Source organism: Rhincodon typus, chromosome 15, assembly GCF_021869965.1.
Source record: "Rhincodon typus isolate 14 chromosome 15, sRhiTyp1.1, whole genome shotgun sequence".
In the NCBI taxonomy this organism is placed as follows: Eukaryota; Metazoa; Chordata; class Chondrichthyes; order Orectolobiformes; family Rhincodontidae; genus Rhincodon; species Rhincodon typus.
The window spans coordinates 20,298,736-20,313,642 of NC_063346.1; the positions used below are offsets into that span (position 1 = coordinate 20,298,736).

At 39.6% G+C, this 14,907-nt stretch overlaps 1 protein-coding gene across 1 annotated transcript in view; it reads right to left on the reverse strand.

Annotated features, from left to right (window-relative positions):
- LOC109911124 (c-Maf inducing protein) overlaps positions 1-14,907 on the reverse strand; it is a 102,004-nt gene that overhangs the window by 45,526 nt on the left and 41,571 nt on the right. Inside the window, exons 8-10 of the mRNA XM_048605962.1 lie at positions 5,095-5,198; positions 4,703-4,807; positions 3,270-3,662 (exon numbers count right to left, since the gene is read on the reverse strand). Of these exons, the coding sequence (XP_048461919.1) occupies positions 3,270-3,662; positions 4,703-4,807; positions 5,095-5,198 (602 nt within the window). The remainder of the gene's footprint in view (positions 1-3,269; positions 3,663-4,702; positions 4,808-5,094; positions 5,199-14,907) is intronic.

Genomic DNA, 14,907 nt, shown 5'->3' on the forward strand with positions numbered 1-14,907 from the left:
AATGTCATATTGTTTAATGATACGGCGAGACCGGTGATACTATCTCTGAGCAATCAATTATGACTTGTGCATGATTAGCTTGACCTCATCATCACCCTTAGCCGTGCTGCATGCCTCACACATCACAGCTTACTCACACTCCCAGCTATTGAACCATGACAGCCATGTCATCCAAACAGATTGCATATCATTCGTGGCCACATCTCTCTCTCTCTCTCTCTCCCCCCCTGCTTAAACAGAGGCAGCAGGAACTAATTGGGAAGGGACAGTCATGCCAGCATGACCAAATGTCAGATGGTGCTGGCCACTACTGAAAGAGCCAATGATGAGGACCAGCCAGCAGTGAAGCAGAAACCAATAGGGGATGGCATTCTCATACTGAATCCTTCTTCCCAGCTGCCACGTCCTATCCATTCGGCAACGTCTTCTCACTAAGAAGCTACAAGTGGTGTTAGCTTTCCCCACGCCCCCCACCTTTTATCCACTTTTCCCTCACCATAAACTGACCCTGCCACTGTTTCCTTCCCATATCCAAGGGGTGCAAACTGACTAAGCAGTGGGTGAACAAAGATGACAGTGATGAAGAAGACACAGCACACCCACTTGATTTTGCAATTGCAGACACCAACACAGGTAACTCCTAACTTCTAGGGGGAATAGAGGTGGATCTGCATGTAGTCAGATACAGACTTAACTGCATTGCAGCCAGGGCAGTGGACAAGAATAGTGGTGGTGCCAGTTCACCTGAAAGCCAGGTTGCAAAAGAAGTTCTGTTACACAGCTTTTTAATTTGAACTTCAATGTTACAAGCTAAGCTAGAAGACTTATGAACGCACACAGCAGAATATTTTGTACTCAAGGAAGCCTCCTTACAAAAGCCTGTTTACACGGCAAAGGAGTGTTGAATGATCTAATGGAAACTTGGCACAGGGCTTTGATCAGAGCTTGGACCTTACACGGTGGCCATATCTGTCTTTGCATGCGTGGATCCAATCACGATGCAGCACCTGATGCCCATGTCCCAGCTTCCATTGCATCACAAACCGTTTCCATCACAACCCAAGTGCTTCAGTGGAAAATGGCTGCTACCATCATGGCTATGGATACCAGTGTTCACAGCTGTCCAGAAATCTGTCCTCCAACACACCCGTAGGAGTACTGAGGTAGCATCAGCAGCTGTCTTCTCTTAAAAGGTCATGCTCCACCAACACCACTCGACCAGTGCCCTGGATGATGCCTATCAATGCCCATGCTGACTTGAAGCAGCTGCAACTAGAGGCTCGAGGGCTCAGAGCTGCTCGAGCACATGGCCCAAGGCCAACAACATTTCCTTCTATCACCCATGCTGCAGTCACCCGGCAGCAAGACATCAGAATGCTAGGACCTTAAGGATTCCAAAATGGCAACCACAACATGCAAGTACATGCCTGATGACATAAAAGGAGCCCATGTTCACTTACCATCCTCTGAAATATGTGAAGCATGCAGATCATGACACTGGTCAGCTTGCGACACTGATTTGCAACACCAGCAGCTCCATTTGGTGTCCCACACTTCATGCTACACTTTTTTATTAAAACCTTGCAGAGCTGAACACATGTTTAGGAGCACGAAGGAAGCCACACCAGCACTGTTTAAAGCGATCATCAACAACTTACAGATTATTTGCTGGTTGATTACTTCTGGCTGTTGCTACAATTCTGTATTTTCTTATGCTTCCTACACTTGAATCAAGTTTCAAAAGTGAGTGGCGCATGCTGACTTCACACCTTCTGTACAAACCAGTTGCTCCCAGTCATGGGTGCACGGATGGCATTCCTCTTAAAATCGAGCAGGATCGGGGGAACAGAAGCCCGGAAGCTACTAAAAGTGGGGAGAGGAGCATCAGGAGGCAGCAGCGGCAAGAGGGTGCCATTTTGGAATTCTGCTGCCCAATTTCATGCCCACATGAGAAGATACTAAATATTAGAAAATATTGCACAGAAACCTTGGGTGAACAGAGCGGGTAGGCATTAAACAATTCCCAAAATCACAGTATTTGAATTGCAGCAATTTGTAGAACTATGCCACAGTTTAAACATCTGCAACTGAGTCAATTTTATTCCAGAGAGAGGGAAGGACACTTTTTATGATTTTTACCTCACTAGTACACAGCCATCACTTTTAGACACCTGTCGCCAAAACACTGGTGTAATACTTGATTGTAATGTCTCAGTTGCAAAGGTATGTGCCAAATGAGTACGTGGCTAACCTTTGCACACTTTCCACGAATATATTGTGCATCAACAGGTAAAACTTGATCAGCAAAATCAAAGTTACCTGCTCAGTTTTCTATCAAACTGTGAGATGCTTGGAGAATTATTGCTGTCAGCATCTTGAGTGATATCGGTTACAACAAGGAAAACAAGAACTCCATTAAAAAAAGCATGCAGCTAAACACCTTCTAATGCCAGTGTTTATGAATCATCTTTCTATTGTGGAAATTCTTCAGAATCAAAATGTGGACAAAAACATTATGTTGGAAGAACCACATTTGTTGCTTCTTACAAACATGGTAAGTAGAAATCATTATAAAAAGATATAGATGGAAAGACAAGTCATGATCTTAAAGACAACACTGATACTTAAAAATAGGGCAGACTTTCCTCTCTGGGATGCTCTTCTGCCTGACAGACATGACATCCACAATAGGAAACTACTGAATGCTTTATGCACCTGGTCATTGGTCTGGCTTGGGCAACAGATCCATTGGAAGTAGAGGTCATTGCAGGACCTCTTAGCCCTGCAATTACTCCTGGTAAGAGAAATCAGGACCCTCTGGTGACAGTGTCTACCAGAGGCTTCCAGAACGTGGAAACTTTCCTCAGAATGAACTGGTTAAACATGATCTCCAGATTTTTGGCCTGTCCAAAGGATGCTATGTGCAGGGAAAACCATTGCTTCAAAGCTGATCAAGTGTTCATTTGATGGGTCACTTATTGAGAATATCTGGAAAAGCAATGACCTGGGGGAAGCAGTTTCACATCAGTACGTTGATAATACAGTGTGTATTCCCATATGTAACTTGAAGAAGTTTTAGGAAATCCCAGGGCAGCGCAACATGAGTAGTTATTACGTTTTTATGCTACTTATCATTCTTTGCACAACAGAAGCATCTCTCTTATCATGCGTCTCAAATCCTCTCAGCTAATGCCAATCCTTGACTTAGTGTGATTCAGAACAGACAGCTTAGCATAATCCAGACATGCTTTCAGAGTGGATCTACTTACAGCATTTTGAGAATTTCCACGTAGCAGCTGAGGACCCGTTCAGCCTGTGAGCTCAGTTCAATGACCATGGTGCTACAGGTGGGGCTGACCAGCAAGCAGTCAATCAGGCTGGGTTCACTGTCACTGTTGCTGCTACTGCTGCTGCTGCTATTGCTGTTACTACTACTACTGGTGCTTCCTTTCAGTTTCTGATTAACCATGTTGCTCCGTTCCAATTCCACGTGGATCTCGGTTGAGTTCACAATGATAGATTTCATCCTGGCGTCAGTAGTGACCTCCTGTGACACGAGGTCAGGACTGCTATGCAGTAGCCGGAGTGGCAGATTTGGCTTCCGATCACACTGTTGCTGACAACCATTACGTATTTCCTTCAGGCTGGGCGAGTTGTCACGACTATAGAAGAACACAGAGAATTGTATGGGCTATTACATATATCATTAGCTATTTGATTCTACCTTCAACACAAAATGCTGAACAAGTACCAGAAGCGGAAATGTGTGCAAATGTATTAAGTTAAATATTTTCCATCTACTTTTAGTCCTCTTTTGAGTTTCTCTAAAATTATTGGCAACAGTCCTCTCTGATCTACTGGACTTTGCTCAAAATCCAGGACACTTTGCAAACTTACAGAACAAAGAGGGTTCAAACCATTTGGTTAAGAATCCTCTCACTACAGAACAGATCTGCAACCATAGCTTTTGCATTGTTGATGCAACTCCATGGAACACCTGTCCTAGTACCTTCCTTGTGTCATAGCTTTCATCACATTTTATGTGCTCTTCAATACAAGCCTGCCTGGACCTTGCACTGATTCCCTGGCTGTTGGAATGCATGATCGGGTTGCAGATTCCTACTTAACTTGAGAGGATTATATTTCTCTGTGGATCAGTCACCCTGACCAGCAGACACACGCTTTGGATTTTCAATCTCTGATGCAAACGCACATTCTGTCCTTTAGCTTTGAGGATGAAAGGGCATATGCTATACTTTAAAGAAGAACAGACTTCATCAAAAGACATCTGGCAAGTAGTTTCTTATTTCTGGAAGTTGAGCCATGGATTAATTTCATCATGAAGATGTATTTAAATGCAAGGAAGATTTTTGAGATCACCTCAATCTCACTGTATTGCATGTTTGGTAACACCAAATAATTTTTAAGAAGCCATTAACTTTTGCAACTCATGAGATTGTTTTTATTTATTGTGAACGCCCAGTAGATCTGACAGTATCTATGTGAGAGAAAAATAGAGTGAACATTTCATCTTCAATAAACTGTTCTTGCTTCAATTAGATTGTATTCGCGTTTAGCAAAGTACTACTTGGAAGATTGGGGAGGTCAGAGCTCCTAGTCAGCGTATTGAGATAGTGCCTCATTATTAAATCAATCCTATTCTGAGTTAAAACTTAAATAAACATCAGACATTTGTACAAACCTGTTTATAAACTCTTCATAACAAGAATAAATGGCAGCTAAGCAGACAGCTACAAGGTTTGGTAGGACTCTTGGATGGGGACACTGGCCAGTTGGACCATGCATACTGTAACATAAAAATATGTGAAACCATATTTAGCTCAAATCAGTTTTACGGTTTAAATTAAATATGTAACTAAAATGTTTGAGTGTTTCTAGAAAAAAATGAAATCTAAAATGTCATTAAAACAAATAATAAATAATATAATTGAGTAAGCAATACCCTGGTCAAGTAATTTGGATAGGACAGTTTTATTTTAATGTAAATGATATGTTCTTATATTATTCACCTAAGTTTAAGAATTGTCAAGTCATTTCAACAGTTAGTCAGGAAGAATGTAAAATTGTGGATACCTGTGAATGAATTTCTTCACCACTTCCATTCCAGCATTCAGTTCATTTAAAGCAAGAATATACTCCTGAGTGAAAAGTCTCAAACGAGGACACTTGCCAAAATCCTGAGGAAAGGAGAATATAATGTTGTTTGGTTCATCAATATCTAGTGCCACTTAAACAACAGCGCAGCTCCACTAAATACCTCATCAGAGTGCTGCAAATAAACCTAACAAGATGCAAGATACCAAGTCTGTAAAACATAAATGATTTAATGTAGAAAAGAACAACAAATGCTGGAAATACTGAACAGGCCTGCCAACATTTTTAGAGATCGAAAGAGTATTTACATCCAGGTTAATGGCTCTTGTTTATTTTTCAGCATTTTCTGCTTCCCTCTCAGTTTTCAGCATCACAGTATTTTGCTTTCTTACTTAATATTAAATCCCATACTATAAAATAATAAAATATAATAATAATAATAATAATAATAATAATAAAATAGACATAATACAAAAAAGGAACTTGACAGTAATCTGGAAATGTGGCTTTCTTGACTTGATATCTTTGTGAAATGGTCAAGATCACCAATTCAAAATCAGAAAACAAAGCAGGTAAAGGTTCACTTCAGGTGATATTTTTCCAAAATCTTATTTTGTAGAGTTACTGAAAAATTGATGTTACAAATGACTGCCAGTCATGCTTTCTCTTTCAACTTTGATACTATTCTTCTGTATCTTTGTTGATGACAATTTCATTGGCTTATGTTGCACTGAACTAGACAGACATGGTTCCCAGTCCCAGTCCTAACTAACGTCTCACTCAGCTCAGAAGTGAGGATGCTGTAATTGAGTTCAATGTCACTCAGACATAATGGAAGAAACTCTGTTCCTGATTTCTATTAGTGACCTTGTATTCTCATGTTTTACATTAAATGGGAACAGGTTTTAGCTTGGTTGTGACATCCCCACAATTAGTCTGCTGTCAAGCACTCTTCAGACTTGCACATGAAGGACAGCCACTTGTGAAGTGCACCAGAGGGTGCTAGGTGATTAGGGAATCGTATCTCAGGATGTCAGACCCTTCAGCAGAAGAGAAACGGAACTGGAAGAACTGTTCTTAGATCACACAGTTGCTGCCATTATACTGGGCCAAAGAAAGGGTCAGTGCCAAATGTCAAGAAGCAGCCAAATAAATTGTACAGCAAGGTTAGGCTAAGAGTACAGAGCACACACAATGGTTATCTTTTATGAAAACCATTGACTGATGTGGCACCATCATCATTAACATCATTTGAAAAGACTTTCAGGTTTTGCATGATAACTTAGGCAAAATGCCATTCAAAAGTTACCACTTCTCAAATCCTTTAAATAAATATCTGCCTCAATAGAATTCAAAATATATTAACCAGCATTTGCTTCAGTTAACATAGATTCCTTTACCACACACCTCATGAGATATCAGTTCCATTCATTATAAAAAACATTTGGAGTGAAATTAAGCCAAAATTGATTTGTTAGTATTTAATGATTGTGTTTCTAATGGTTCTGAAATTCTTACATTACAGGCATTGGTGGCCATTAATCAAATCAGTGTGCCAAATAGAGGACTGACCAAGTTAACTATTAAGTATCAGATCAACACATTCAAAGAAACAAATTTGTTTTCACCTAGTCTTCTTAGAATTTGAACATTGAATTAACAATTTCTCTCCAAATGATTTTCAAAGTACTGGAGTTCATTCTTGTGCTAAAATTACAGAAAATTCTCAGAAGAGATTGAGACAAAAGCATGTACAAACTTTCAGTCCATGTTGAAGTAAACTGCTCTTTTAATATTTTTTCCTAAGTTATAAAAACTGCAGTGAACAGTTAGATGAAACTATTTCTCTAATATCAATTTAAAAATGCTATTTACTATTTCTATGCAGGATCTCCTTTAACTCTAGAAACATGTAACCATATAGAACATAGAACATAGAACATAGAACATTACAGCGCAGTACAGGCCCTTCGGCCCTCGATGTTGCGCCGACCTGTGAAACCAACCTGAAGCCCATCTAACCTAAACTTTTCCATTATCATCCATATGTTTATCCAATGACCATTTAAATGCCCTTAAAGTTGGTTGCACCATAACTCAGAATATAATATACATACCTTCTAATACAACTGAAAAATATATTTTTAACAAAACTGGGATATGAGTGAAATGGTAACTCTAAAATTGAACCGGCGGCATCTTTTCATCATGTCAAAAGAATACGCAAAAGTACAAGCACGATCACCATGCCCTGTGTTCATGGACAGACTATGGCTGCAATCAGTGGAGGAAAGGCACAAATTAAAATTCCATCTTCATTTAACATTAAAACTGACAGTATCTGGTAACCTTTATTGTGGTTAAATACAGAGAGTCTGGGGGCCCCAGGACACCAAATAACCTAATCGCCCACTGAAAACCAGGGGAAAGTATTAAGAATTAACCCAATCCTACTTTAGAGAAATGCACCTCCCAGGTTTTGCCAATCATAGAAGGTGATAAAGCAGAACCGAAAACTTCGTCCATTCGTCCTTTTTAACTACAGGAAGAAGCCAGAGAGGGTACTGGGGATTTCAAGGTGAATTTAATTCACTTCTGACTTGTGTAGATGATTATGATTTAAATCAAGAGGATTTATCCACTAGGGCCTTAAACAAGTATTTATCACATCATGTCATTTTAGAGTTGATTTAGTATCGTATAGTACAGAAGAGGCCCTTCAGCCCATTGAGTCTACATAGACAAAAACTACTCTAAGTCTACACTAGTCCCACATTCCAGCACTTAATCTTAAATGCTATGACATTTCAAGTGCTTAGTAAAAGTTCTGTTTTGAGGTTTCCACCCCAACTACTCTCCCAAGCAGTGCATTCCAGAGCCCTCACCATCCTCTGGATGAGAAACATTTCCTCAAATCCGTTCTAAACTTACTGCCTTTCACCTCAATATTATGCCCCCCCTCATCATTGACCCTTTCCATGTCCCACATAATCGTATATTGCTCTATTAGGTTACCTCGTAGCCTTCTCTGCTCTAAAGAAAACAATCTGACTCTCTTCATAGTTAAAATGCTCCATTCCTGTGAACACCCTGGTGAATCTCCTCTGCCCCCACCCGTGCAATCACATCCTTCCAATAGTGTGGTGACCAGCAATGCACACTGCACTCCAGCTGTAGCCTGACCAAAGCTTTGTATAGCTTTAACATAACCCTCCTACTCTGATAATCTGTGCCATGACTGATAAAGACATGTGTCCCATATGCCTTAACTACTCTATTAATCTGTCCTGCTGCTTTCAGGGGTCTGTGGAGAAACACCCAAGTTCCAGCTGTAAATCTGTGCTATATACCGTCCAAGAAATCCGCCCCCTCTAAACCCTTAATGCCAGCACAATCCCAATTAATGTTGGAGAAGTTGAAATCCCCTAATATAACTATCCTATTATTGTTTTTACACACTTCAATGAATTATCTACGTAACTGCTCCTCTATTGAGCACCAACAGTTTAGGGGTCTAAAATTCTCCCTTCAACGCGGTGGCCTTCTTTTATTCGTAAGCGCTACTCACAAACCTCATTTGAAGACACAAGATACTGTCCTTCCTTACTGCAGTTACTCAATCCTTAATTAATAATGGGACACCAACTCTTCTTTTATATTCTCCCTCACTATGCCACAGAATATGGAGTTGCCAGCCCTGGCCCACAACACCCAAACCCCAAAAAGAAATTCTGTTTTATAGAGTCATACCACACAGAAACAGACCCTTCAGTCCAACCAGTCCATGCCGAACATAATTGCAAACTAAACCAGCTCCACCTGCCTGGTCCTGGCCCATACCCCTCCAAACCTTTCCTATTCATATATCCATCCAAATGTTTTTTAAACTTTGTAATTGTACCCGCATCCACCACTTCATCAGGAAGTTCATTCCACATGCAAACCACTCTCTGGGTAAAAAGTTTGCCTTGTCTTTTTTAAATCTCTCTCCTCTCACCTTACAAATATGCATCCTAGTCTTGAAATTCCCCATTTTAGGGAAAATACAACTACCATTAACATTATTTTATAAACTTCTATCAGGCACCTCTCAACCTCCTAAGCTCCAGTGAAAAATAGTCCCAGACTATCCAGTCTTTCCTTATAACTCAAACCTTCCATACCTAGCAACATCCTGATAAATCTCTTCTGAATTCTCTCCAGCTTGATAATATCCTTCCTATAACTGGGTGACCAGATCAGCAACATCACAATTCCACCTGTCAATCCATACCCTTAGCTCATCAGTCTTACCTATAATATTCTTAGCATTAGAGGCCATTCAATTTCACCTTACTCCTTTGAAACTCAACATTGCTGAACTCCCTATTCCTTGGTTCCTTTACTAAAGTCCCTATTGCACAAACAGTGCATTCTTTTCCCTTGCCAAATTGGATAATTCCTTCCAACATCACTATCAAACTCATCCACAGGGATGACAGTACCATTCCAGATCAGTTGCACTTTCCCCAGAATCTGTGCCGGAAGTCCAGGAATCTAAAACTCTTCCTCTGTCACCAACTCTCAAGCCATACATTCATCCTCCCTATTCTCCTACTTCTGCACTTGCTAGCATGTGGCACTGGGAGTAATACAGAGATGACAACTTTGAGGTCCTGCTCTTTTGTCTACTACCTTGCCCCTTAAGTTCTTCAGGCGGGAACTCATCCCTCATTCCACCTATTTCATTGGTACCAATGTATATCACAATCCCTGCCTTCAGGATGCCCTGCAGCTGCTCAGTGACATCCCCGACCCTGGTACTAGGAGGCCACTCACCATCCTGCAATAATGTCTGCGCCCTTAACTAATGAATCCCCTATCACTATAAACAAATGTATTTATTACAAATTAACAGATAAGAGAATGTGAGCTCCATACTAAATCAATGCTCACAATTGTTATAAAATACATTTGTTCTAAGAACTGACATCTTATTTTGATGACAGTTTGTTTGCATATCACACTTATGCTTGTAGCCTACATACATAGACTTAGCAAAGTCATTTCTACGGCTCACAAGATCACTGTAAAATAAAGTTGGCTTTGCCTGGGAAATCTAAGCTCTATTTTGCTTGATTTAAGCAGAAAAGCTGAAACTTTTATGAAACTCGGATCAAAGACTGTAAAGTCAAATGTTGTCAACCACACCTGGGATCAACATCAATTGACATCATGGTTAATTTAAATGGACTTTTTGCAATAAGAAGCTACTCAAATAATCTGCTGTAACAAGGATTTGGAACTTTGAAATTTGCCAAACTACCAATTAACGTGTCTATAATCTGATATAAACTGATTTATATTTTTTTTAATATATATTGCAAATTTGGATTTTGAATTACTGTTCAGTATCATATAACTTTTCTGTGTGAATGAAGTTAATTATTAACTTACAAGTATTTCTCTAGCCATGGTGATTTACTTTAAAATAAGTTCTGAGGGCTACTTTAGCAGCCAAATGTTTTTGTTTACTTTAGGATTTTAGGATGGAGCAATACAAACAAATGTATCTCAAGTTTTCAGTGCTATATTTGGGACTGGGAGCATTTTTTAACCTCAAGGTAAACCAAGCCAGAGTTCAGGGGCAAGAAAATTGCTCATTGTTTTACTTTGTGTAGGGCAATTCTGTCAAGTCCATGCATTGAAACGCCTGTAGAGAGTATTGCTCCTGAGAAGGGGAGAACAGAGTAAAACTAGGTTACCTTAGTTAGTGATACCTCTGATGGGGTACTTCATAAGGGATTTGTATTCCTTTTCTTTTAATTGATAAAGGAGTGTTTTGGGATCAATAGGATTACACTTTTACCATGTACTTAAAACACTTTGGTTTAGTCTATTTTATGCTGTTTTACTTAATAAACTCCTGTTTTATTGTTAAATTGCATTTCAGTGAGAGACCATCACATTAAAACCAAAAAAGAAAAGATTATGATCTATCAAGGCAGATTTCAATCTGGGATCTGACTTGCCCAGCAATAACACTAACTGAGAACATAAAAAATGTCAAGTCAACAGTATTTCTGTCAGCAATGAACTTTTCCCTACTATTGTAATCTTCATTCTCAAAAGTCCCTGATCTCTATGTCCTGCTGATAAGTTCAAAAATCACCTGATAACTAAATGACGGTTTCAGGATTGAAGTATTCTTGAATCAACTACCAAAAGTTTCAAACACTCCCCCAAACCTGGCTCTTGTAGCACTTTATTTGTATTAGTCAGTTCTTATCACAATGTCAAAAAGGCATCATTGGCCCATCAGAACATTAGCATCTAACCAATGACTAACAATAATGGAAGTAAGTAACAATTTCGCTGATGAGGTTGTAGTACTTTGTGCTATGTCAATTTTGCATTGTTAAAGGTCATGCCTTTTATGAGAAGTTCAGCTAAGGTTCTGTCATTTTAAATGTTTGTTAAAGGTCCCATTGTGTAGTTCAAAGATGGACAAAGGAGCTTTTCTGTTGTCCTGACCATGGTTTATTTAAAATGACTATCACCTTGTTCTGGTGCAGACAAGATGCTGCCTGTGTGTGTTTTTTTCCACATAATAACTACTGATTTAGGGTATTTCTATGCTGGAGATGGAACGATGGGCTGGACGGAAGTCCTTCAATTGGAACATTGGCTGCTTTGTAGCCATTTAACAACCACTAAGACAGCATGAGGGAAGTTCTTCCTTTTTCAGTGAGGAAGTTCCATTTGAGGCTGACAACTCTCCAGCACTTTGGGACAGAGGTGTGTGGCACCTGATCAATATTTTAATCAGTGTTTGTAGATCCTGACTGATGCTACTCTGGCAGGCCCAGTGACGATGAGGTGGGGTCAGGGGTGAGGGTCTGAGATTTGAGAGACTACAGGGATGAATGGATGATTTTGCTTTGTGTTTACACATCAAACAACAAAGACAAAGAGGAAACTTGAGGTGGCACTCATATTAATGATGTTAACTTGAAAATGGATGTCACCCTTAAAATTACTGGCATTCTGTGGATTTATCTCAGGACAAGAATAGTAGGGATCACCAATGCTTAATTTTTGTCCACTTAGGCTTAGCAATGGCCACTTGTGTAATAATTATATTAAAATCCTGAGCTCCATCTACATCAACCAGACATTCATATAACTGCTCAGCATTTATATTGGCCCAGTACTCAGACATCAAGCTGCCCAGATAGAACAGGCATCCAGGCTGGAAGGATGTCTTTTATAATAAAATACATAGCTATATCTTCAAGGAATTTCTGAAGCTTTTTTCCTTGTTTCCACTGTGCTGCTTAGAAGGTTCTGAGCCAAGCTCACTGACAGTGCTTTCTAAAAGATATGCATTAAGCTACTGGGCCTACAAGTGAAAAATTCTCATTTATAATGATTGGAAGAAGCTGAAGAAAGAGCAACGGAGAGGTGGCAGACAAATGAAGTTTCACCCAAAGCTGTCTGAAACTTGCAAATTTACAATTAAAGGAACATTTTTAGAGATAACACAGTGTGGAGCTGGAGGAACACAGAAGGCCAGGCAGCATCAGAGGAACAGGAAAGTTGACGTTTCGGGTCGGGAGCCTTCTTCAGAAACCAGTTCCTCTAATGCTGCCTGGCCTGCTTTTGTTCCTCCAGCTCCACACATTGTTATCTCTGACTCCAGCAAGTGCAGTTCTTGCTATCTCTGGAGCATTTTTAGAGTTGTTTCTTCATTGTACATGAGTTGTTACAGCATAGAAGGCTTTACTGCAGAAAATGGCTGAGACCACAATTTCCCTTATAACAAAAAAAAGGAAATGTTTGAAACAGAGAAATAATGCATTCTACAAGGAGACAATAAAGTGTCAGGATACATTTTGGACTACTGTGGTAAAGAGCCTACATAGGCTGATGATCACAAGGCTATGCTTAAGGTTCCTATGGTATTTGATGATGGCTGCACAGAACTGTCACAGAGGTTCTGGTTCAGAAAGCACAGCTCTGTCAGCTTCTCCAATCTGGCTTGAAGCTAATACACACCATAGAATTGGAATGGCAATGGCAGGAAGGTTTAATCAGGTCCTCCTTCTCCACTCCCATTACACATGCTGAATGTTGTACCAATAACAGGGCTGGCAAACAGAGAGTGGCAAGCAAAACCATTTTCCTGATTAACATATGCTGCATCATCTCTACTTTACCAGTCATTAAACTGGAGTATTGTGCCACCAAATTGGTAAATTGATATTCTTTAGAAGGAAAAAACCTGCTGTTCTTATCTGGTTGGGCCTGAAACACACACAACGGTGTCATACCAATGCTCTTGATGCTTAACTTCCTTCTGAAATACTGATAAATCAATCTAGTTACAAGGTTCAAGAAGGCCTGCAGCCGTCACCACCTTTTTAGGTCAACTAACCAGAACAATCAAGGTTTGCCTTGTAAATGATGCCCACATCCAGAGAATGGCCTCAGCTCCCTGCCTAGACACTTACTGCAGCAGACATTCGCTTTCACCAGCGATTTTAGTTACCCAGACAACTTCTTGCCAGGTTTATATACACAGGTTTAAAAATTCTGGCAATCCTTGTAAAGTCTACTATCATTCCTGTCGTGTACATAGCCAATCACCATTGATTGAACCTCAAAATGTACCTCTTCCCTTGTAAGCAACCACCGAAATGCGCTTCCATAAAATGTACCCCCGCTCACTACCTCCAGGCCCCAACTGGGCTGACAGCTTGCCCATACCATCTAAATGAAGATGCTTGCCTCAGTACACTCTCAGTTTGGCTAGTACTAATATCATATTATTTGACTAATAGCCCACTAGAAAATTTACATAGGGAGGCTTTTTTTTTTAATTTCAGATCACTAAAGGCTTTATTGGGTAGATCTGGGAGGTTGGTTTTTTTTTAAACTTCTGCCAAATCACCACTATACTATCTGAATCGGGTGTGAATTTGTCTGAACTCAAAGTGTTAAGGCCAGAGTCAAGTATTTGTCAATAATCCATGCCTCAAGGTAATTGAGATTGTATTTGCAATTTCATTGCTCATGCTTGATTGCAGTAACAGATGAAAGCCTACTCATGTGAGGCAAATTTTTGTAATACGTGAAGTAATTGCTTACTGCAGCCATACTTTACAGTCACATCCATGCATTTAGAGTTTGTCAATTGAATAAGGCCTTGCAGAAGAAAAATCTATTCACAACAAGCTGTGTAAATTACCCTTCCTGTATAATGTATTACAATGATCCACTAGGTTACAACCCACTTTTTAGTGGAAGTGAGGCAACCAAATGTATTATTTCTCATACCAATGGTTTTACTTGATGACCAAACTATAATAGTACAAGTGTTCACAGTTTTTCCATATCTATTAATCTGCTCAGGTTGTTTTTTTCACTCTGAAATCCATAGGCTGTGTAGCATTGACTCCATGTTCAAGTGACAGCAGAAAGCAAAGTATTTTTATTGCTTTGGTATACAATTTGTAAAATATTCAAATATGTAAGCTCATCAATTTTAATGAATAAAAATTATGGAAAGCACACTTCACATTGGTCATACCAATTCTTGAATTTATTTATCTATGCCTAGTCGTATAATGTTCAAAGCCTGTGTCGAACAAACAAAACCAGAACTGGAACTAGTTGCAGGGTACAGCTTCATCTATGGACCCATTTTAGGGGAGATTCAGATCTATGATGCATTTAGGTTCCTAACAGTTACACCTGTGATAGGATTTGGTTTATATCTGTAGGCAGAATATTCCCAACACAGAAAATAAT